Genomic DNA, 25,253 nt, shown 5'->3' with positions numbered 1-25,253 from the left:
TTCGTCGGTCTGAGAGACCGTGCGTCACCACTGAAGGGTTAAGAGGAACTACGCTTCTATCATCCCTGCGAGGACTTCTCTTTCAATCTGCCTTTTGGTATGTAGGGAAGTTACATTTCTCGGTGTGTGGTTCACTTTTGAAATAAACGCTTCCAGATGACGAATAGGATAATCATTTAATTATCAGGATACAAATTTTTTTTGACAATCTTTGTGTAACTTTGTTAGCGACGTCATCGTTTACATACTACGGTGCACCCATCAAACAGAACAAGATACGTGTCTAACAATGTCTCACGTGCTCGTGTTTCTACACAGGTACATGTATTAGCATCTTGTAAATATACAAATCTCTCATTCAATGGAGATTACATATTTAACTTATCGTGTTAGTAGATATATCACGATTGAACTCGACACAATTTCCATTACGAAGGAGCATCAACTTGTCGATGTGCTTGTTCCTTACAAGAGTCGTAGAACATGAGCTTCGTTCCATTAACGGTTTATCTCTGGACTCTTTATCCATTATTAATTCCCACGAACCTGTAACTGTTCACTCAAATTGCATTACAGGTAAGAATAAGTGAAATTTGAGATTACCTATTTTTATAGCGACAGCGTACACCTCCAATTTATTGTTAAGGGGACCCGGCGCCTCTTGCACATCTTTCGATTTCCATCGGCCTTTTTCTTGCTTTATATTAAACAATATTGCGCAGCAGGTGCAAATCCTACATTCATTGTTTACTGTTATCATAAAAGGAATCGTAAAATTGGACTTACCGAATATGTACGTAAAAACTGTAAAGGTCACGTGTGACCGACAGAAAATAACCCAATAAATCGCTTGCCTTCTCAAAATTGATGAACGTATTAATTAATCCATTTACACGTTCGATGTAAGTAACAATCAATAACAGCTGTTTTGTTTTTGCGCAACCGCAAATAAAACGTACCTAAGACCTACGGCTACTTTCCTTCTCTAACGTAACTGCGCATTTGCATGCAGAGTAATTTTCATTCATACCATTTCCATTTGATACATTAAATTTGTGTCTCATTCTTATGCGATACATTTTATGCAGACCGAATTTCCATTGTATGTATAAGCACACTTAAAATGCGCTGTATTTTAATGCGGTGTATCGCATAGAAATGATTCACAAAATAATTCGACGTTCATTTGAATTAAAAGATGCACTATTAAATTCATTGGAATTCAATGCTACATCTTAAACTTCGATTTAATTTTTATGCCATACCTTACGAATAATTTTATTTCCATTGGTAATATCGCAACGGGTATCTATTTTAATCCAATACGTGAATAACGTTTGTTCTTAAAGTCATAAAGTGCATATATACGGATTTGAATGCATGCGATTTAATTTGATATACGCATGAGAATGGTTTACATTTTTTTTGGATGCAAATATACTCGACTCAATTTTATTTAATATCAATTCAATTACACACAGCAGCAAATGTATTTCACTTCTGGTATAGCTGGACAGTTCCAAATAAATGCGTTATGTGTTTAAATCTTTTATACAAATTGCTATTTATTTTGATGCATGACAATTAAATTGGCAATGTTTAATATTCATCTCTGTCATCTTGTAGTGTTTTAGGATTCAAACGCTAAAATCCATATTAACATTTCCTACATTTGCATACATTTGGCTAACATTTTTTTGACATGTTTAATTTGTTGGTAACAATTCAATTGTTATTTAAATATTTTGGTATACGTTATAAATGTATAATAAATAGTAAAACGCATCTTGTACACACCAGCATTTAAATAGGTTTGTGATGTAGATGATCGCAAAGAAAAAGCATTCAAAATAAACCTATCGCATTTTAAATGCAATTTATAGTATTTACAGGCATTAAAAACTGAAGTGGTGCTACGGGATTCGTCATATAAACGTCGTTATTTTGTGACATGTTACAAAGGAAACTATTTAAATTACTATCGTACTCCAAGAAAATGTGGATTTTAATTTAACAAAACCATTTTATTACAATGGCATATAAACGTAACCAATTAAAATGCTATACTTAAAATGCAGTTAATAAATAGTAAATTGGCGTTCCATAGAAATGTCTGGAGGAAGAACGAGGCACAGAGAAATTTAAATAATTGTGTAATGTGACACAATCAATTTCATTCCATAATAATTTGTACAAGAACGACACACTTATTCTTTTACGTCTGCTACTTTAAGGGTAAAAGATTGAATCTTTCTAGCAGTAGATTTTGTGGGTAACCTCTTGTAGGGTAGTATCCATCACAACGAAATGCTACATATTTTAAAAGACGACGTTGTATACGTTCTAGGCATTCTTCGTGTTTTTTAAATGCTGGATTCCATACTAGTACACCATATTCAAGCTTGCTTCGTACAAATGTAGAAAAAAGTAGTATAAGAGTTGACAAATTTGCAAAATCTGAACCAATGCGTATAATAAACCGAAGGTTTTAAAAGATTGCCTAACAATTGTATCAATGTGTAAGCTAAATGTTAGCATGTTATCGAACAGAACCCCTAAATCCTTTGTTTGAGTGTCTCTTTTTAAGGGTGTATCTTGAATTTGATAATTGTATCGGATTAATTGACGCTTGCGTGAAAAAGTTACCACCTTGCATTTATCAATGTTCAGGTACAACCTGTTTGCGTTACACCAATTATAAACACTTTCTAAATCGCTTTGAAGGCTCTCGCAATCCTTGTGGCTTGTGACCCTAGTGAAAATTTTTAAGTCATCCGCAAACAATAATCTCTGAGATGAAATTACGGAGGGTAAATCGTTAATGAATATTAAAAAGAGAAAGGGACCAAGAGTTGACCCTTGCGGCACTCCAGATGTAGGAATAAATGATTGTGAGTCATGCCCGTTATAGGAAACAAATTGACGTCGGTTAGTTAGATATGACTTTATTAAATGAACAATAGGGCAACTGAAACCATATTCGACAAGCTTGTTTAAAATAATGTTATGATCAATTTTATCGAAGGCTTTGTTGAAATCTGTGTAAATAACATCAACTTGCTGTCTATTATCTAGTGCTTCAGAACAATATTGCACAAAGCAAGTCAAATTTGTAACAGTTGATCTATTGGGAACGAAACCATGCTGGTAACTAGACAACTGCGTGTTAAATTGTTGATAAAGTTTTTTGTATAGTACTGTTTCAAAAACTTTGGAGAAGTTGCATAGAATAGATATGGGGCGATAATTTTCAACTTTAGATGCCAAACCTGTTTTTAATATCGGTTTAAAGTAAAAGTAAAAGGCTTTGATATTTGTTGAGCGACTGCTGAGGAGGTGGGCACTTAAATCTTTGAGTTTCTAGTCCTAGAGCTTCTCCGTACTCTTGTGATCAACATCTAGTGGCCTGTTTGCCTTTGGGTATCTTCAAATATGTAGGTACTTCAGATTTTGGATCCTCTTTTCGAATATTTTAAACTTTTAGGCTCCATGAGGTATTGAGTCCTTAAAACTTTGGTTTAGAAACCGCAGAGCCTTTGTGTTTTTGAATCAATGATTCTCTGGGTGTTTGATTTCATTTGGATCTCATTTTAAATTCGGGCCCTTACGTCTGTATGCCTAACTTGTAAGTCGTGGTGTGTCTGTCCCCCAGTTTTTTGATATTGTATATATCTGCATCCTTGAATCCTGTATATCTTTGTCTTCGAGCTTCAGATCTTTCGAGTCCTTGCATCATTGAGTCTTTTATCTGTTAATCTTTCGGGCACTTCACTCCTAGGTTCCTGGAACTAACTCAATCCACCCGTTTCACAATTTTTAATGCCCCTTTAGGTCCTTGGAGCTAATGGATACCTCAGTATTTGAACGAATTGGTTAATTAGTCAATGAGGGACCCTCAAACCTGTTTTAATTTCTAGGATTTTGAGTCCTTGGCCGAATGCTTTGCGTTTCTAATTTCTGATGCTCACACAAAACCGGTGGTGGGGTTGGCGTGTGCCGAGTTAATGATTGATTCGCCGTTAGACATAAAGATTTTTTTGTTTATTATTTATACTAGAATCTCAATCTCCGTTTTCAACACTCAAAAGCGTGCGAAAAGAGACCTTTAAAACACACGTGCTTTAAAGTTGCTAAGTAATGATACTTCAAGTATGACTTTTGAAACTGTCATCTGGAATTGAAATAAAAAATCCTCTTAGGTCGCTTTCTGTAAATCCAGAACATTTCATTGTCTTGTGCCTATCCTTTGGTTGAAGCTTTTACAAACGCGCTTAATTTAGGGTGTGCTTCCAAACCTGTTCCACTTTTTAATCGCAGCATTGTTTGAAGTTTTGAATGAATGCACCAAACGCGACACCTTTCCCCACAGAAAGGAAAATTCAATGTTGCAACCATTTTTATTGCCGCCACCATAGATTACATATAATTACTAAATTTACACATTTATTCGAGTTTCTTCCGGTTCCGTACCATAGGTGGATTGGAGTCGTCTAGGGAGTCATCGTTGCGTTGCAATCGTGATTTGTACAAATTAGCCCCCAGTCGACAACGTAGTGACAGGTATTGCAATCGGAGGGCGGTTCCGTTTCCACCGTACAGTTCCTGTAGTCGTTAGACGATGAACTAAAAGAAAACGATTACTATACTCTGTTTTTTAACTAGAAAGACGGATTTAAAAACCTGATTTACACTGAAAATGTCACTAGAATCTAATAATATAATAATAATAATACTTTATTATCCTGGCGGAGACCAGCTGTAAGCTGTTTTTCCCAACCAGCAGAATTACAATTTACAATTACAAAATACTGATTGAAAATAACATAAACTAAAAAAGGTATACTATTTCAATAACTTGAGTTGTACGAGACTACATGAAAAGAAAATAAATGAAATCTTAGACGAAGACAGATTGACAAAAATGACAAAATTTCTCCACGTGTGTACATAATATCTAAAAGAAGTATATAGGAGGTAACATATAGAAAGATTAGGTAACAGAAACTTGCTATACTTAAAGGTCTAATTATTATTCATTGTAAATCATAATTTTTACTTTGCGCTTAAATTGATAGCTATTCAATGATTTGTATTCATCAGGCAGCTTATTGTACAAAAATGCTGACATGTATGTAAACGAAGATTTGTAGCTTTGCAATCGATGTGCAGGTATTTGAATATCGTTTGTATTTCTAAGTTGACGATCATGTAAATCTCTCCGAAAACGTATTGTGGACTGTAAGTATGGGGGCACGCCAGATTTTATAATTTTGTGAATTAAACACAAATAGTGTATAGTCCTCCTATCGTTCATTCGGTAAAGATTCAATTGCTTGAGATGAGGTGTGATATGTTCTTGCCTATTTACGTTACTTACATAACGTACGCATGCGTTTTGAACTTTTTGGATTCTGTACGAGTCTGAATTTTTTAAGCAAGGACCATACACAACATCACAATAATCAAATAGGGACAACACAAGGGAATTAACAAGTTTACGTTTGACAGAAAGTGAAAGAATATTTTTATATTTATAAAGACACCGAAGCCGACCATACGCGGATTGTATCAACTTACTTACATGCGGGGTGAAGGTAAGATTTTCGTCCAATATCAGACCCAAGTTTTTGTGAACGGTTTTAAAGTTTATTACGTTGCTATCAATATTTACATCGGTTAGTGAAGAATTAATTCCCCCAAGCAAATGTTTATTAACATTCCTACAGTTTTAGATGGATTTAGAATAAGAGAGTTGTTAATTGACCATTCGGATATACGATGCAGATCTTCATTAATTAAGGTAGTTGTATTTGAAAACTGCTCTGAATAAAACGAATAATAAACTTGATTATCGTCTGCATAACTGTGGTACCGACCGTGGTGTACACATCTACTGAAGTCGAAAGTAAACAGGGAGAAAAGAAGTGGCCCTAAAATTGACCCTTGCGGAACTCCAGTAAATACTTGCATGGAAGACGACATACTTTCTCCACTCTCCTCTTGCAACGCAACGTACTGACATCGACCGGTTAGGTAATTTTCAAACCACGCTACCGCGGATTCACTACTGCCCAGGTATGATAGCTTAGACAACAGCACTTTATGGTTTAGTCCATCAAAAGCCTTCGAATAGTCCAACATCAGAAGTAACGTTATTTTTCCTTCATCCATCGCTCTAAGAATATCATCCATAAGATCTAGCAAACACGAGGAGGTGCTGAAACCTTTGCGTAATCCTGATTGCCTCCCTGGTAAAAGATCATTTTGCAAAAGATAGCTTTGCGACTGCCTCAGTACAACACGCTCAATAATCTTTGATAGCATTGGCAAGATGCTTATTGGTCGAAAATCAGAAAATGTTTGGGGTGCTTCTACTTTAGGAATTGGACGTATTTTAGCTTGCTTCCAGATCGAAGGAAAAGTATTTGTTGAAAAAGAAAAATTAATTATATGAGTTAGTGCGTCTAAGCAAAAAGGCAAGCATAACCGTATCATATATGTGTGTATATTATCAGTTCCAGGGGAGTTAGATTTAATGGAATACGTGATACGTTCTACATCGTCCTTGGATACACACACAAGACTAAATGGATTTTTTACATTTGGATGAACTGACGTGGAAAATTCATTCATGGTTGTATAGTTGGGAGGAATAGCTTTAATGGAATTAATAAAATATTTATTTAAATCTTCCGCGTTTCTTAAATTAATTGGTATTGTGTCAACCGGATCGTTACTGTGAACGCCTAGCGTTTTCAAATTTGACCAAAACTTTTTGGGGTTGTCCACATTTACCTTTAACACATGCTCCATGTAAGCTCTCTTTTCCCTCCTTATAGAAGCAGTAACAAAATTTCTTAGGGACTTATAAGCGATCCATTTACGATTAGATAATTGAAGATTGGCGTTAATATCTTTTAAGCTAGCTTTGTATTCCTTTAGGGCTTTATCCCGTAACGACATCATTACACGAATTACATCGGTGATCCAAGGGCACCGTTTTCTAGTTATTAAAGCAGTTCTAAATGGAGCAAATACATCAAATAGCTCAGTCACACACAAATTGAAGTATTCTACTTTAGAGTCAATATCCCCAAGGGCGTGACAGTATGTCCAGTCAACTTGCAAAGCAGCTCGTTCAAAATCAGCCATGTTCATGTTCTTGAAGTCTCTGAACGTTATATATTTAGGCTTATTTTCAGGAGACGGGTAGTCAAGACATACAAATACAAGAGCATGGTCTGAAATTTCCGGTAGAGTAACCACACCATCTTTACAGACAGCAGAACGATTACTAAGCATGATAGCATCTAAAAGTGTGTTTGAGGTACGGGTAGTACGGGTGGGATCACGTATAACTTGGACCAGCTAGTAACAAAAATAATAGAGTCATTTTATACAGACATGTATTGTGGGTTGCGTGATGTGTTTTTCTTTCATATTTGGATAAATTTCATTATTTATGCTTTTGGGTTATTATTTGATACGAACTTCTTTATATTATGCATACATCATACTTTTAAAAGCAAATTATAAAAAATAGGTACATTTTTTGGCCTTTGAAACATTATTTTGAATTGTAGTTTTAAATGTTTTATCAGTTGTAATACTACACAATCCACATTACAATTTACAACAAATGTTAAGTTATTGAACAAATTCAGAACAATGGAATTATATACTCATATTATTAAACAGCATTATACATAAAGCAGTGAACTACTGCTTTATGTATAAGCGATTTAGTCACTGTTTTCCGAAAGTTCACTAAAACTGTCGCACTGTCCTCCGATCCGAGTGAAATAATTAATGGTTCTATAAGTGTATCCATTAGGCCATCCAATCTACACATCTTATTTTCTTCCTTAATAATGTGTTGCACACAATTCCGCCAATCGTTAGAGCTCACATTTGCAACAGCCTTATGACCACCGGGACGTTTCGAAGGGGTAACAATGTCAGTACTTCGATATTCTTTAATTATCCAGGATACTGTAGATCGTGCAACTCCTAAAATGTGTCATACTTTAACAACCAAATATATACCTACATCATTATTTACGTTACTTGTGGTAGATGCAATCTTCAACACAAGCGTAGCAAAATTCATATCCGGAATATCAGACAACATTTGTTTATAATAAACTGCTTTTCGAAGACTGATAAAATGACCCAAATTTAAGCGACTACGTTTTTTCAAAGGAGACAAGCTTGCTTTACTGGTACTTGGAGTTGAATCCATCACTAATACCAGTACACTTAGGACGCGAAATATCAACTTTAGTTCTTAAAAGAACTGTTTTTTTTGGTTAAAATTTATGCAAATGGACTCAGAACACACAAAAACTCCGTCTCAACAGAAGTTCTTCCACATGGTTTTGCTCTTCTTTATTACAAAAAGCAGGTAATGTCATCTATGTTAAAATTAAAATGTCAACAAGCTCATCAATTTTAAATGAAAGCTGTACAAATAATCAAGACTCGATTTATACTCAACTATCTCAAAGTGAAGCCAATATAACTACCACTTCTGTAGTATGCAGTCACTGTCCTCCAGGAACAAAAAAATATAAAGGAATCCGAGGACTCCGAGCGCATTATAGACATGCACATAACCAATTTTTGCCTGAGTTGATGCAACAACCATCTCAAGAAAATGACCTCGATGCTTTTTCAGTTAAATTAGGAACGTACAAGCAAACTGTTCGAGTGTTGAAACGGATCCCTCAAGGTGCTCGTCACGTAGTCGCAGAAAAATTACATTGTTTTTTGAATGCATGCATCTTGAAAAATGACAAAAAATCTTGGGAAGATTTGATGACTTTCTCCTACATCGCTCTTCAGGTCCCAAAACGTACAACAAAGTTGAAGTCTCTGACCTCATTAGTTAAAAAAAAATGTCACGTCTTTCAATGAAAGTACTGTAACAGCAACAATTATACCAAATAAGTCTAATATCGTTAAACGCGTGGAAGCCAAAGTTGCAGATGGTGATGTAAAAGGGGCTGTGAAACTACTTTCATCAACCGATTCACTTGCTAAACACGATGCAGCCACCATTCAACAACTTCAAGATAAACATCCAGCTCCATCACGAAATCTTACTTTTCCTATGCCACCTTCCTCAGCTGAAACGTGCCTGATAGTGTCCGAAGAAGACGTTTCTAAAGCTATTAGATCATTTCCAAATGGATCAGCATCAGGAATTGATGGTTTAGCACCACAGGTTTTAAAGGATTTGATATCTTACGGAAATGGCGAATCCGGAAGGAAATTATTGTGTACTATAACAGAGCTATGCAATTTAATATTACGAGGAGATGTCAATGAATATATTCTGCCAATTCTCCACGGTGCCTCTTTGTGCGCGTTAAATAAGAAAGGTGGAGGAATTCGTCCAATAGCTGTAGGAAATACACTTCGTCGTCTGTCAGCCAAGCTCGCATGTAAAGCAGTTCAGCAAAGAATTGGAGAATACTTTCGGCCTACACAGTTGGGGTTTGGCACAAAAGGAGGTTGCGAAGCTGCCGTTCACACTGTAAGAACGTTTCTAAAATCAAATCAACATACAAACAAAGTGCTTTTGAAAATTGATTTTAAGAACGCATTTAATTCGGTAGAACGCGACACAATGTTAGCTGCTATACAAGCTAAGACTTCGGAGCTATATCATTACCTCTGGCAGTGCTACGCTACTCCATCAAAACTATTTTTTGGGCCTGAAGTAATTAACAGTCAAGTTGGCTGTCAACAGGGTGATCCAATAGGACCCATGGCTTTTTCATTATCGATTCATCCCATTATAAACTCACTAATTTCAGAACTTAATGTTTGGTATCTTGATGATGGCACCTTAGCCGGAGATTCAGCATCAGTTCTTTCTGACTTTGCCCAGATAATTCATGAATCTAGAAAGATAGGACTTGAAATCAATCCTTCAAAATGTGAATTACATTTTATGTCTGATACCGACGAAGAAGTTTTAAAGAGGTTTCAATTATTATCTCCAGGAATCCGAAGTATCACGAAAGACAATCTTACACTATTAGGAGCCCCATTGACATCGAAAGCAGCAATGTGCTGTTTAAACACTAAACTAGAGGAAATGAAGATTTTGTTTGCCCGGTTACCTAGCTTGAATAGCTATTATATTGCTTTCTATCTACTGAGACACTGCTTTGCTATACCAAGATTAACATATCTTCTACGCACTACCCCGACGTGGAATTTTGAGGAAATCCTGCACTCTTTTGATACGGAAATCAGATAAACTCTAGAAACTTACTAAACACAACTTTATCAGAGCAAAAATGGATTTTAACATCCCTACCTGTCAATGTCGGTGGATTAGGTGTGAGGAAAGCAAGTGATTTAGCAATACCAGCTTTTTTGGCTTCAGTAAATAGAGTTTACGACCTTATTTGTGACATGTTACATAAATCTATAACAGTTAAGGTTGATATTCCTTTTTACGATGAAGCTTTGAACTTCTGGAAAACATTACAGCAAAGTTCCAATAGCTTTAATAAAGAAGAACTAACAATACCATCTATACCTTCCGTTCAAAGAAATTGGGACTTGATCAACGTTGAACGTGTAGTAAGATCTATGACACTGACAAGTGAACTCGATATCGCGAGATATAAAGCTTCGGCGGTTCCAGAATCTAACATATGGTTAAATACACTTCCCTCTAAAACCATTGGATTGTTATTGGACAACAATACGTTTCGTATTTCCATCAGCTTACGCCTTGGAACAAACATTTGCGTTCCTCATACTTGCATTTGTGGTACGCAAGTAGACAGCAGTGGAATACACGGACTATCTTGCTCGATGAGCGCAGGTCGACATTCTCGACACTCATCTTTGAATGAAATAATACATCGTTCACTTGCATCGGCAAAATACCCTGCTATGTTGGAACCTGTAGGCCTAAGACGTGACGACAATAAACGTCCTGATGGAATGACCCTTGTGCCTTGGACCAAAGGACAAATGCTAGTTTGGGATGCCACATGCACCGACAGTCTAGCACCATCCCATGTTAATTTATCAAGTAAAACGGGTGGTGCAGTAGCTGAATCTGCGGCAGGTATAAAAATAAGGAAATATTGTTCAATTATAGAACAGAACCATATTTTTATACCTTTCGCAGTAGAGACTTTGGGACCTTGGTGCAGAGAGGCTCGTAATTTTGTGGAGTGTTTAGGAAAACGTATTGCCAGTATTACTGGAGAACCTCGAGCTACTAGTTTTAAATATATTTAAAACAAAAAATCAGTATTGCTATACAACGTGGCAATGCGGCAAGTATAATGGGGACGCTTCCAACTGCGATCCCCATGGAAGAAATTTATTATTTGTTATGAATATTTAAAAATTTTTTAACTTTGTAATTAATTAAATAAAAGAAATGTAGGTACTTCAAACAAAAAAAAAAAAACTCAAAAATAAGTACAACAGTTACGGACGAGAATCACGATTAAATTTGACAGTTAAATCATGTCAATAGCAACTTTACCTAAATCCGTCTTCCTAGTTAAAAAACAGAGTATAAATGTACTATAAGTGTGTACCTACCAAGCCATTTTAGTGCACCCTAGGTTACCGTTACGACAAATACATTCATTGCAATAATTTTCGATATATGGAACCCCATCTTCGCAAACTATAAAGATGACACTAAGGATCAGTGTATATATTAGGAAATCTTACCAAATTCACCCTCATTTTGGCCAGCCGCAATGTATAGAGCAGCAACAGCTGCGAAGAGTACCAAGAAGACCTTCATTCTTTCAGCTGAACAATGTGCTAGGTGAATACGTTACTGCGGAGATATATCGTGCCTTTATTACTACATTTTGCACTATATAGATAGGTGCTTATATCATAAAAAACGATTACTTTATGAACATATTTTATTGAAACCGCTAATTTCTGATGCAATGTTCAATATTTACTCCTTTGTGACGTAAAAAATGGTTAAATTCTCGCCTGATCAGATTAAGCGGAAGCGTGTCGTATTAAAAATTTTAATTTAAAATCCATGTGGAAGAATTTTGCAGAGAAAAGAGAAGGTATTATGGCTTCTTAAACTAAAAGTAAAAGTAAAAGGCTTTGATATTTGTTGAGTTTCTAGTCCTAGAGCTCCGGTCTCTACGGCTCACTGAGCTTACTGTATCGTTAAGTTGTAGATTCTTTCAGAGTTTGAATCTTGGGGTTTTGAGGCCTGCGTTTCTCCGTACTCTTGTGATTATATAGTGGCCTGTTTGCCTTTGGGTATCTTCAAATATGTATTTGAGATTTTTGGTCCTCTTTTTGAATATTTTAAACTTTTAAGCTCCATGAGGTATTGAGTCCTTAGATCTGAGGTTTAGGATCCGCTGAGCCTTTGTGTTTTTGAATCAATGATTCTCTGGGTGTTTGATTTCATTTGGATCTCATTTAAAATTCGGGCCCTTACGTCTGTATGCCTAACCTGTAGGTCGGGGTGTGTCTGTCTTCCAGTTTTTGAATGTTTTATTATATCTACATCCTTGAATCCTGTGTCTATGCCTTCGCGCTTCAGAACCATCGAATCCTTGCACCGTTGAGTTTTTTATCCCTAACTCAATCCACCCGTATCACAATTTATTATGTCGCCTTCAGGTCTATGAATACCTCAGTCTTTGAACGACTTCGTTATTTAGTCAATGAAAATGAAATCAACCACCCAGAGAATCATTGGTTCAAAAACTCAAAGGCTCAGCGGTTCCCAAACCAAAGATTTAAGGTCTCAATACCTCATGGAGCCGAAAAGCTTAAAATATTCAAAAAGAGTACGCAAAATCTGAAATACATATTTGAAGATACCTAGATGTTGATCACAAGAGTACGGAGAAACGAAAGCCTCAAAACCCCAAGATTCAAACGCGCAAAGAATCTACAACCGACATAGTGAATAGTAGGCTCAGTGAACCGTAGAGATCGAAGCTCTAGGATTAGAAACTCAAATGTATAGGGGCCCAACTTCTCAGCAGTCATTCTCATGTGCTCAGATACACAAAGACCCCCACAATGAAACTTTTAGGAGTCATAATACCTTCTCTTTTCTCTGCAAAATTCTTCCACATGGATTTTAATACGACACGCTTCCGCTTAATCTGATCAGGCGAGAATTTAACCATTTTTTACGTCACAAAGGAGTAAATATTGATCATTGCTCCAGAAGATAGCCGTTACAAGAAAATATGATCATAAAGTAATCGTTTTTTATGACATAGCACTTATCTTAGTGAAAAATGTAGTGATAACGGAACGACATATTTCCACAGTAACGTCTTCACCTTACACATTGTTCAGCTGTAAGAATGAAGATTTTCTTGGTACTCTTCGCAGCTCTTGCTGTCCTTTACATTGCGGCTGGCCAAAATAATGGCGAATTTTGTAAGATTTCCTAACATATACACTGATCCTTATGTCATCTTTATAGTTTGCGAATTGGGGGTTACATATATCGAAAATTTTTGCAATGAATGTATTTGTGATCACGGTAACCTAAGGTGCACTGATATGGTTTGGTAGGTACACACTAATATAGTACATTGAGTAAACGTTTTCTTTTAGTTCATGGTCTGACGAGTATAGGAACTGTACAGTGGAAATGGAAACGATCTCCGAATGCCATACCTGTCACTGCGTTGTCGGCTGGGGGCTACTTTGTACAAATCGCGATTGCAACACAACGGCGACTCCAATCCACTATGCTACGGAACCGTAAGAAAATCTAATTGTGTAAATTTGGTAAATATAATATATTGTAATCTATGGTGGTGGCAATAAAAATGGTTGTAATTTTTTGGCAAGCAGGAGAATATATTTCACCCGGAGATCTTTTATATGCTCAGAGGAATCTTCAAACTTTTAATTTTCGTTATGGAGATGTTGATGTGCAGGGAGGTATTGCATGTCCATGAACTTGGCAGGCCTACCACAGCAGACCATGGTTCTGCTTACTCATATCGTTAATGTTCCGTTAGTGCACGTTAGTGCCATTGAAGGAATCGTTAGTGCACAAAAGGAAACTAACTACTTTTAAAAAATAATTGTGGGCCTGCCAACTTCATGCCAGCAGACCCATTTGAGAAAATCGATTCAATCTTTACACTAGTTAAACTAGCAGCGTTAATGCTCGTTAGTGCCGCCAATATAAACGTTAGTGCTCAAAGTGTACCAGCTCAAAACGTTGTAAAAAGGGGTCTGCTAATTTCATGCAGCAAATGTCAAATTGGCCCTGTCCTAATGCGAATTTGAAGCGGCTCGTTAGTGCTTCACATTCGAACGTTTTCGTTTGTTGGGCTACTGGCGTGAAGTTGGCAGGTCCCGATAAGTCAAGTTTAAGTTTGAGGTGGTTTGGTACCTTTTTGGTGCGGATCCCTTGCAGCACTACCGTTCGCATGTGAAGCACTAACGAGCTGCTTCAAATTCGCATTAGGACAGGGTCAATTTGACAAATGTGGTTCTGCTGGCATGAAGTTAGCAGGCCCACAAATATTTTAAAAAAATAGTGTTTCCTTTTGTGCACTAACGATTTCTTCAGCGGCACTAACGTGCACTAACGGAACACTAACGATATGAGTAAGCAGAACCATGGTCTGATGTCGTAGGCCTGCCAAGTTCATGGGCATAGGTATTGCTCCTCCTATTCTACACGGTACCTGTTGCACCCTTGTTCTAGCTGCCAGAATTTCATGAGGACTGCTTCTATGCCCAACACTGTATTTTTCTATCAGGAGAGTGTAGCGTGGCGAAGGGTGTCGCGTTGTATCTGTTAGAAAAATGTAGTGTAATTTGGTTTAAACATTCGTATCAGGGGAATATAAGTAAGGTGCAATGAAATTTATTCCGTGGAGTACATTTTTTACGGCTAGAAAGGTAAGATTATCCAACCCCTGGGCTCCAATTTTTTATTTTTACTTAAACCTTTGTATCAGGAGTGGGGAGGCATTTTTGTCTTAATTTCAGGTAGTGTCTGTTAGAAAAAATGTTAATATTAATGGTTTCGGGTCGATGGGAAGGAGTGACTTAAGTTATGCCCCGGGGACTGCCATCCAAGTCTCGTCACTTAACAGTTAATACTCAACCAAATAGTCTATACGTAGATGGCACTGTATTTGAAATAAACGGGTACAATGCTGTTAGATACATGTCCAAAGAATACCATCCAATGACCTGACCTATTTCGGAATAAAAAGCTAGGACTGAAGACTGCACCTGGTGATCAAGGTCTTGTACTGAGAAAGCTGATATTGCTATTGCATTCAAGAAAGGTAAGTATCAAGTGCTGGTGATGTCGAAGAGGTGACTTTGGGAATGAACTGGATGAGAAAATTCGAGTTTACGATAAACGTAAAAAATGGAGTACATCGAGTAGACCATGAAGAAGTTCCCACTCACAAAGAGGGAGACGAGCTACTATGCCTAATGCTTGAGCATGTCCGGAGTTTGGCGAGAAAGCTGTAATGGCCGCTCGGGAGTGATGGAATCCAATTATACCAATGTGAGTCGAGGAATTTTGATTGGCAAGGTGCTACTAAATGTTTGGCTGATAAATTTGAACTAATTCCCGACAAAGTTTAAAAAAAGGGCAGTGAGATTGGGACTTGTGCTCCTGTCGCGCGATGTGTGAATATGACACCTTGAAGTGGCCAGAAAGGTTTCGAGATAAGTACAGCCTTATGCAGGAATTTGACAACAACCCAAAAGAACCAAGCTACCAACGCTACCAAGACGTGTTTGCTTCAGAGAAAGGACTTTTCGGCTCAAAGCAATACAAGCTCTTAAAATAAATACGGGAGTTGCGCAACCTATCAAGCAACATCCAAGATCAACATCAGCGACATTGCTATTTAAGGAATAATTCAACCAGCCTTTGGACCTCACATGGAGTGCTAATGAAGAAAATAGATGACAGCACGAGGCTTTGTGTACATTATAAGCAACTGAACAACGTAACAAAGAAATATAGTTAATAATTATCCATTGGATCTAATAGGTGACACGCTATATACGCTAACGGGTGCAAAATCTAGACAGGAAAAGCGGCTACTAGTAGTTATATAGGGGACCTTGGAAGGTATGTCGCTGTAAACCTCAAAGGACAAGCCGTAGTTATCATATTTTATTTTTTGAGGTGTCAAATTACATTTACAAGGTCAATTTTTTCATTATTATTAGTAGTAGAGTATTAAAACTCTTGTATCTGAAGAATATAATGTTAAAGGGTGATCTTCGGGCCCTAATTCGCACCAGCACCGCTTAGACAATTTTTTTTGTCTATAACAAGAACATTATTCATGATGACGTAATTTTCTGTGCTAAATATGTGTTTCAAAACATAGTTTGCGTTTCAACGGTCTTACCAGGAGAATACAATGCACAAGGATGTTTTGCCAATAGTTCCTGATCCATGAGAAGTCCTTTTTCTATGGTCAGGCAACATTGCATATTTATTTAAGCTTTTGTGCCCAGGACAATATTTTCTCTGGCTACCAGGAGCCGTCGTGCGAGATTTCCCAGCCTATCGTTGAGAATCTAGAACGGTCCCGGCATTAGGTGTCGTAACTCATTTATTTACAGTTTTTTAACAATTCGAGAATTTCCACATGTTTAAAAAGAATTATCAAAATATGGCGAAGACTATTGTAATCAAAACGGAAACACAAATTTAGCAAACATTTACACCAAAAATGAACGCTATTTCGAACAATTAAGTTAACGGTATCAAACATGTGATTCCGCATTGAAGTGAAATCAAGTCAATCTCAAAATGTTGTTCATTAGGTCGATAGACCTGACTCAACACAACTGTCACTTTCCTTCGTGATTTCCGAATGATTCAATATTGAATAAGGGGTTGTTTGAATCACCTGGAATATTCCCGTTAAGGGACGTATGACAGATTAATCTTATCCGGCCTTCTTTGGAAACCTGAATGCATTACAACAGCGATTCTCAACCTGGGGGTCGCGGTAGGTAATTCCGAATTCAACAAAATGCAAGGTGCATAAGATAGTTGTGACGGAAACGTCGTTTTGTAGTAAAGAAAACTTACATAGTCAGTTACAACCGCGGGGACTTCCGACTCCGAGACGCCTGGTAGTGATACCACACGAACTCGGCTGTTGTCGAGAACATCGCTTCAATTTGCCAATAACTTTATGCGTGTGATGAGGTTAATTTATTTAGTTTCAAAATGAGCAAGCAATCAAATCGGTTTGGATTTTTAACGAAATCTGGAAGTGCTAAAGACAATAACAACATAAATCGCTCAATGTCAACATTTAGTTTTTTTTGTTAATTATTAAATTTTTGTTAAATTTTCTTAATGAATATTGACTTTATTGGAACCACTCGAAAGCATTTTTCAGTAGCTTTCCAACGATGTGTCACAAGTATGGGGTTGTCATTTAGGATTTTTGAAGAGGGGGGCTGGGGACTTAAGGGGGTAGGGGGCTGTCACTCATAACGTCATTCTGGTTCACTCTAGATACCCCCGAAAAGGTTTTGCGCGATTTTCAATATCTTCTTTAGTTTGGAAAATATGACCGACTGCATAGTTTTAAAATTGACACCCCGTATAAGGGCATTACATAACTGTTACTGTTGTATGTATTCAACTCGCTAACAATAAATAAAAAATATTTAGTTTAGCGTGTAGTGCATTTCACTGGGTTCCTCAATGGCATTAACAATAAGATTAAGTACTAGGGGGTCGCGGTCATCAGACCCAGAAAATCGGGGGTCGCGATTACAGAAAGGTTGAGAATCGCTGCATTACAACATTCCGTCGTAGAAATCCAGAATCCGTGATATACACCCCTGAGTTGGGACAACGGAAAGCATCCTTGTGTTCCCAACCTTCAGGAGTTTACTGGAGTAAATCATTCTCTAATTTAACATTTAACAACACGCACCGTATAAATAAAACACGTGGAGGGTTACTTTATTTTAACAAACACTCCATCCAACCTTTGGCAGCGATAGTGTAAGCGTTTTCGGTGTCGCTGTAACCGGCCGCCCGATATTAGACCGCCAATGCAACACAAGTTACCTACTGTAACGACGTATACAATTTTACAATTTAGATAAAATGCTGCCGTTGCGCGGCCGAAGACTTTCGTAGAATTTTCCAGGAAAACTAGATAATTAAAAAACTTCCACAACACGCCTACTAGAATTCTGTAGTCGGTCCGTGTAGATTAGCTTCGAGGAGGTCAGGCCAATTGCATTATACGAGAGATTATACGATAAATACGAGTGCACGAACATTGAAGGTATTTATGAACGATTATTATTTTACCCAATTAGAGGAATTTATGTTGAAGCGCTGTTTTTCTCGTACTTGGTGTTAAGATTAATTGCAGTTGGACGTGGAAATTTTAGGCCTGTGCCTGAAAATTAGCAATATATTAAACGTATTGCAGTTTGCTTTGATTTTATTATACAGAGTGTTTATGAAGGTATAATTCATATTGCGTGCGTGACGGTGATGCGTTACACATTGCGTTTGATTCTTTTATAAATAAAATTGAATCTTTCCTTTCAGTGCGAAGTGTGTTTTTGGGAATGAATGTCATTTAACCATCGGACTCACAAATGAGCAATGTAATAGCTAGCTCCAAATATAAGGTCTGGGCGAATGTCAGTCTCACTCTCCTCTATAAATCCAGAATCAATTTACCCCAAAGCCGCCACCATTTATTACATAAATCCTAATCGTACTAAACTAAATCACTATGCTGTGAATGTTGACCAACAACCTTATGGTCGCGTACCATAGTGGATTCGAGTTGTCGCAGTGCATTCGTAGTTTGTACAAATTAAACCGTAGCCCTTAACGCAATGGCAGTAATTGCATTTAAACGGCATTTCCCTTCCAACCGTACAGTTTTTGGAACCAGCAGACCATGGACTACGAGAAAACGTTTGCTGAATGCACCATGGTATCGTAGACTTTGTACCTACCACCATTTTTCGGTGCATGCCAGTCACCGCCACTACAAAAACATTCATTGCAAAAACCTTCTATGTATGGAACCCCATCTTGGCACACTATAAAAACGTCCCTAGGAATCGATGTGGATATTAAGTTCAGTAGTCTTACCAAATTCACCCTCATTTTGGCCAGCTGCAATACCAAGGACAGCAACCGCTGAGAAGAGTACCACGAAGAGCTTCATTATTTCAGCTTGAACACTGTGCTAGATTAATGCGTTACAGGCTAGATATAACGTCGTGGCTTTATCACTACATTTTGCAATAAGATAAATGTGTTTCAGTGCTTATATTGTCACAAGCGAATAATTTATGATCATATTTCTCTTAAAAAGCCTATTTGCTAAAGCAGTATAAAATGTTTTCCCCTTGATGGCGAAGAAAGTGTTTTGAATTCAAAATTTATTTACGCCAATGAATCTTCTCATCTGTAATGGAGTAAAGTTTAGTGCAGGTGGTAATAACCTCTAATTCATCCTCTTCTGCAGTTGCATTGAACCCACAGAAATTGTCTTGCCTCATGATTCCCCTAGGTCGAAGTTCGTGTTTTTGATATATGAAGTTACAGGTCCGAAATATGTAAATAAATTCGCCAAGATTGAAGAAATTAGTTTACTGGATCTATACGGCACCAGCTTTCTTTATGCCAAGGTGGTCTTAGTTGATAATGGAGGCAACACTCATAAGAATTAGAGATTAGAAAAATTGAGGTATTGGAAAAAGTAAAGAAAGCGTTCTATTGACGCTAATCACTCCGAAGACAGGCGAAATCTCACGAAACTAACGGATTTGAACAATTTCAAGACACAAAAAGGCTTTTAAAATTGGAAGAATGCCAGAAAAAAACAACGGAAAGGATTTTAGGAACTTGATGGATCGAAGAAACCTAAAAATCGTGAGTTTTTTAATAAGAAAAAATCATAAAGGTGTCGAATCAAGATTTGGAAAGATTTAAATAAACCAACAAATGCAACGGATCGGATATGTTGGAAGAATTTGAGTTAAAGGATCGAGAACTACCGAGCCAGGTGCCAGGCGAGCTCTACTAGTTCCTCGGAAAATATCAAAAACTCAGGAGCAAACACAATTATTGATCAACTTTATAGAATGCTATCTTGACCAAATTAGAAAAAGGGTAGCAACAGAAAAAATCGAAGAACAGGGGAATGTAGAAGAAATATTGAAGAAACCCAAAGTAATTTTTAAAGAAAAAGAAAAATTAAGCAGATAATTGAAAAAATACAACAATTTAAAGAAGAAATTGAAGATGGATGAAAAATAATATTGGGCTCACCCAGTCATTATGGGGAAGTTATAGGGAGTAGGACAGCAAGCAGTAGAAATCAGCACAGAAGAATGAAACGAGTTTACATAAGAGAAGAATCAAAAGAAAAGTTATCCAAATCACATCTTATTACGGCACAAGAGTTAACCTCAAAACTTCAGAGAAACAAACAGGAGAACATGAAGAAGAAAGAGGACCAATAGCTTCAAATCGCCACTTTTGAGAAACGGTATTCGCAAAATCAAAGGAAATCAGCATTACAACATTACAAACAACAGATTAGACCGAGAAATACAGAACGAAGAAGCCCAACTTAAAGCACAACAAGAAAAAATTACCGATATTGAAAGCAACCGATCAAACAAAATTAACTAAAATGGAGGCGTTGAGAGGTCCAATGCGTTATCAGATATTATATGACAGGGTCAGATAGACATAGAAGTTAGGAGAGGGGTTAGAACGAAAATTTGCGTTAGAGACACAATTAACGTTATACAAAGGAAGAAATGAAAAAAAAATGATTGTAAAGAACTGAAGAAAATTTGGAAGGGCTTCAGAAGAATCAGTTGAACAAGAGTAGGTTGAAAAAATGATAAATAGAGAAATTTGAAAAAGAAGAAAGAGATGAAAAGGGATCATATTATTACAAATCCATTTTGAAGATGAAATACGGTATATAGCAGGGAGTGTGTATATTGTAACGGAAACGCTCCAGACATGACGTCGCCTTTGGTGCTCTGGAATTTTCTACGCGCGCGATAGTGGGATTTGTGTAGGAATATTCGAGACTGTACGCGAATGTTCTGGACTTACATTGCTTGCGTGTATAAATGGTTGCGGACCGAACATCGCGGCAGTCTACTACCGAACGAGATCGAGTACGAATGAAACATCGAGCGCGGAAATATAAATTGCGAAGTGTGTGATATAAATAATCGATATAAATTGTACAGTTTTTATAGTGTTTTAGTTTTGTTTAATAAACATTGATATAAATCGAACCCGAATTTATAAATAACGTTACAATATTCAGTTTTTTTTATCTTCTATAGGTTAGTTATTTAAAGTTTTTGCGCAACTGTCATTCTTTTAAGTAGAAGGGTTGGTGGGTTAGGTCAAGGTTCGTGCTAATTATTTTGAAAACTCCAAAGAGGCACTGTAACGAGAGCCCGATACGTCAATTCTGATTGTGTGTCGATGGTTGGTATGTTTTTAGATTTGCAATTGCATGTCTCCTTCGTGGTAGATTAAGGAGGACGGGGAATACCTTCGTCAATGGATGGAGGGTTCTCAGGAATGGATTCGATTTTCTCGGGTTTTAATAAAAATGAGTTTGGCTTTTCATTTCCAGTTGTTTTTTAAGCGCCAGATTTTCTTCCAATAGGCTTCCTTCTTCCATAACGGTGTCTGAAGGAATAGCGTCCTTAATTCCTCTGACTTTCTGGACGATTTGTGGGGAAATACTCCTCTAGTCCATTCCAAGTGAGTACTACCTTCCATTATCTTCCTTTTGAACCGTCTTTTAAAAAAAAATACCAGCATCGGTGTCGCTCTCCGCCCCTAACCTCTTGTCTATTGAACCTTTTACGCTAGTGGTTTCGATATTCCATAAGTCAGAAAAGTCTGACGGGATTCGGAGCAATAAAACGACTGTGTTAGTCATAGAGGTGGTTAATCCTCCTCCCAGCGTCCACAAAAAGATAGTGTCCGTCGCCGTCAGTCAGTCTGACTACGTTCTCAAATAATCATAACCGAGCAACCGTAATACTCACACTACTTACGGGGGCGTTATCAGTAATGTGTGTTGCCTACCTCACTAAAGCTTTCTTATGGAAAACACCAAATACAATTAGTTGTACACTGCTTACTTGATGAACCTCCACTCCACTCATGCTATGGTAAAATGGTAAAGCCCAGGGTTTTTATTGTCTACACCTACACCATAGATTACAATTAATATACAACAACAAATCTGGAAAGTACCCTATGGGGCTACCTCATCACTCGGTGTCGTTGTTGAGTGTCCTTCAACGTTACCAGGTGTCGTTGATGAGTGTACTTCAGTGTTACCAAGTGTCGTTGTTGAGTGCCCTTCAACGTTACCAGGTGTCGTTGATGAGTGTACTTCAGTGTTACCAAGTGTCGTTGTTGAGTGTCCTTCAACGTTACCAGGTGTCGTTGATGAGTGTACTTCAGTGTTACCAAGTGTCGTTGTTGAGGGTTCGCCAACGCCACCGGGTGTCGTTTCCGCTGGGTATTTGAGTTTGGCGCAAATTAATCCTAAATCCTGAACGCACTTACAAGTAATGCGTTTGTACGACGGCTCATTCCCGGCCGTACAATTTTTAACATACTGAGTCCATGGACTGCGAAAAAACGCTTAGATGAACGATATTTATTACAGGACTACGTACTTACCATCTATTTCTGCTGCATTTTAAGATACCGTTATTGCAGTGACATACATTGCAGAAATTTTTCAAGTACACGACTGCTCTATCTTGGCACACTATCAACACGTCCGTAAATATCAATAAACTTATAAGTTAGTCTTACCAAATTCCCCCTCATCTTGGCCAGCCGAAATGTAAAAGGCAGCAATGGTCGAGAAGAGTACCAGGAACAGCTTCATTCTTCAGACTTGATGATATGGTTGCATGTATTCATGCTCGGTATTTATATCCCACAGATCTGTGACGTGATTTGATAGTCAGATTAAGGTGACGACCAAACTGAGTCAATAAAAAGTACATTATCATACAATGTTTTTCAAAGCGCTGTTTGATGAGGCACTGATAATATTTGCTCCATGATGGCAAACTACGGTGGAAAATTTTGACGTATAGTTGAGGACGCATAGGATTAGGTTTGGATAGAATTAATAACAAAATGATATTGGGAAATGTGTGTGACGTATATCCCACATTGGGGTAAATCATCGAAGAATGCCTCTAGTATAGCAGAGCGTTATACGGGGTGATTGTTTTATCTGGAACCCTGGATTTGCCTCAAATCTTGGCTATTTAAGCCAAATATGATTAAGAAGGCTGTCCCAACTCGATGTCGAGGAATGGAATTTTATGCACTAATTTAATTGGGGATAAAGATTCCTAACATTTGTACTGCCTTCTTCATTCTTTCTTTCACATCTACTTGGTTCGCGTATATTTCATATCTTCTTGAAGCTTTCTTCGTTACTCATTTACATGAGTTGTTCACCGTGTGTTGTTTGCACTTCCTGCAGTAACGTCTCTTTCACGTATTTTTTATGTTTCTTTTTATCCCCCTTCTTAAAAACTCTTCCTCCACACTCTTTTCGTACTTTCTTCTAATCTCTTTCTTTTACTCCCTATTTGGTCTACCATTCACGATTCTTGCACGCTTGATTTTGGCCCGCCCGTCCCTTAAGATTTCTTCCGTTCTTTCTTCACGCTTCTTCCTTTCAGACCTTGTTCCTTTACATATCTCCAGATTATGCCTGATTTTTCGACCCTTTATCAAGATGTTCTCCGGTTTTCTCTTTCAGTTTCCTTTTCTTCGCCGGTTTTTCACGTGTCCATCACTTGTGGCCAATTTTCTTCCTTCACTCGCATTTTCTTTTCTTGAATTTCACATACCCTTTCCTTGTAAACTCCCTCTTCTTTTTCTCTCAGTCACAGAGTCGAGGTTTCTCATTTTCCTATATGCTTTCCCTTTTTATTTTGTAACTTAAAAAAAAATTTTTGTTTTTGATTTCCTTAATTCTTTAACATGGTTTCTGTCTTTATCTTTCTTTCTTTCAATGTTTTTGTACGTCCCTGTTGCTCATTCAGCTCTTATTTCTTTCTTTTTCTATCGCAGTACTGTATCTCGTATATTCCTTTTCCCACCCTTGTCTGCGTTAAGTATTGTCATGTTGTTGAATTTCCATTAATTTTTCCCTTCCCAGATGTGTCTGTATTCTTCTCTTCCCGTTCGTACAGCGTTCTTCTGTATTCCTCTCTTTGTCCAATACAGCTCGTGCTTGTCCTTACGATTTTCCGAATTTTTTTTTTTTTTTTTTCATATAACATAGAAACTATTTCCTAGGAAGTAACGATTGTGTCTGTCTTTTACGATTCCTACGCGCGTGATAGCTAAGTTTGTCCCAATGGACGTCCTTAGTTGTTTTTGAATTTATGTCAGCTCGAACGGTTTCGTCCTCTTGAGCCGCCTAAGGGTAAAACGAGACATCATGAGCCTGGACGCCTCTTCATTGATGTGTTGTTTTATTCTATTTGCATGTGAGACAGCATGTCTCTTAATGATGTCGCTAACCATCTCCACTCCGAGGTCACGGTGCAGGTCGGTTGCTCGAACGTACTTAGGTGCATTGGCTATATTGCGCAGCACTTTATTCTGAAACGTTTGGATTTTATCGATGTGGTTCTTTTTAGCACAGCCCCATATCTGGATCCCATATGTCCACACTGGTCGTATTACCTGTTTATACAGTAATACCTTATTGTACGTTGAGAGCTCGGAGTATCTTCCCAGGAGCCAGTACATTTTTTGGAGTTTCATGTTCAGTTCCACGACTTTCTTTTTGACATGTTCCCGAATTTTTTAAATATCTAATATCTTTTGATATTCCACATTGTTTATTCCCAGAATAACAACAAGTTCTACACTTTCTAAGTGAGCGATATATCTATAACTCCCAAAACTTGTTGATACCCTTCACACCGCACTATTTTAGATTTTTTTTTTCCAGTGAGGGAGTACCAATGAATCCTACCAAGGGGTGCGAAGAGAATAAGTCCGTAGTAATCGAAGAATCAAAGGCGTTTTAGGGCTTTTTGATCTGTTACACTCATACTGGCACTCGATCATTCATAAAAAAAGGACAAACTTGTTCACGCGATAAATTCCCGTGGGCCGACCTCTTCGGGAATGTTAGAATAACTTTAAA

The 25,253-nt window shown here is 37.5% G+C and overlaps 2 protein-coding genes and 2 long non-coding RNA genes across 4 annotated transcripts; 1 reads left to right on the top strand and 3 right to left on the bottom strand.

Annotated features, from left to right (window-relative positions):
* Positions 1-260: 260 nt before the first annotated feature.
* Positions 261-1,210, bottom strand: LOC116172675. The gene is made up of 3 exons (XR_004145730.1): positions 787-1,210; positions 604-734; positions 261-552 (listed from the first exon to the last, which is right to left on the bottom strand). It is a non-coding gene; the product is annotated as an uncharacterized LOC116172675 (long non-coding RNA).
* Positions 1,211-13,289: 12,079 nt separating this feature from the next.
* LOC116172207 lies at positions 13,290-25,166 on the top strand. Its single transcript, XM_031489369.1, has 4 exons — positions 13,290-13,428; positions 13,475-13,562; positions 13,609-13,758; positions 25,056-25,166. The coding sequence occupies exons 1-4, from the start codon at positions 13,353-13,355 to the stop codon at positions 25,132-25,134; spliced, it is 393 nt and encodes a 130-aa protein (XP_031345229.1). The 5' UTR covers positions 13,290-13,352; the 3' UTR covers positions 25,135-25,166.
* Positions 18,705-19,257, bottom strand: LOC116172208. Its single transcript, XR_004145607.1, has 3 exons — positions 19,148-19,257; positions 19,009-19,095; positions 18,705-18,955 (listed from the first exon to the last, which is right to left on the bottom strand). It is a non-coding gene; the product is annotated as an uncharacterized LOC116172208 (long non-coding RNA).
* On the bottom strand, positions 22,223-22,970 carry LOC116172206. Its single transcript, XM_031489368.1, has 3 exons — positions 22,880-22,970; positions 22,742-22,832; positions 22,223-22,689 (listed from the first exon to the last, which is right to left on the bottom strand). The coding sequence occupies exons 1-3, from the start codon at positions 22,953-22,955 to the stop codon at positions 22,308-22,310; spliced, it is 549 nt and encodes a 182-aa protein (XP_031345228.1). The 5' UTR covers positions 22,956-22,970; the 3' UTR covers positions 22,223-22,307.
* Positions 25,167-25,253: the final 87 nt, after the last annotated feature.

Source organism: Photinus pyralis, unplaced genomic scaffold (genome assembly GCF_008802855.1).
Source record: "Photinus pyralis isolate 1611_PpyrPB1 unplaced genomic scaffold, Ppyr1.3 Ppyr1.4_LG5, whole genome shotgun sequence".
NCBI lineage: Eukaryota > Metazoa > Arthropoda > Insecta > Coleoptera > Lampyridae > Photinus > Photinus pyralis.
Note: the sequence above shows the minus strand (reverse complement) of the source record. Positions and strands in the feature narration are given on the sequence as shown.

Bases quoted from the DNA above. Each gene is read 5' to 3' on its own strand.
- LOC116172206 (XM_031489368.1), bottom strand. From the start codon at position 22,955: ATGAAGCTGTTCCTGGTACTCTTCTCGACCATTGCTGCCTTTTACATT. The intron at 22,833-22,879 runs GTAAGACTAACT...ACGTGTTGATAG, and splicing joins CCAAGATGAGGGGGAATTTG to TGTGCCAAGATAGAGCAGTC. The intron at 22,690-22,741 runs GTAAGTACGTAG...GTTTTTTCGCAG, and splicing joins AAATGCAGCAGAAATAGATG to TCCATGGACTCAGTATGTTA.
- LOC116172207 (XM_031489369.1), top strand. From the start codon at position 13,353: ATGAAGATTTTCTTGGTACTCTTCGCAGCTCTTGCTGTCCTTTACATT. The intron at 13,563-13,608 runs GTAGGTACACAC...GTTTTCTTTTAG, and splicing joins AGGTGCACTGATATGGTTTG to TTCATGGTCTGACGAGTATA. The intron at 13,759-25,055 runs GTAAGAAAATCT...TTTTTTTTCCAG, and splicing joins ATCCACTATGCTACGGAACC to TGAGGGAGTACCAATGAATC.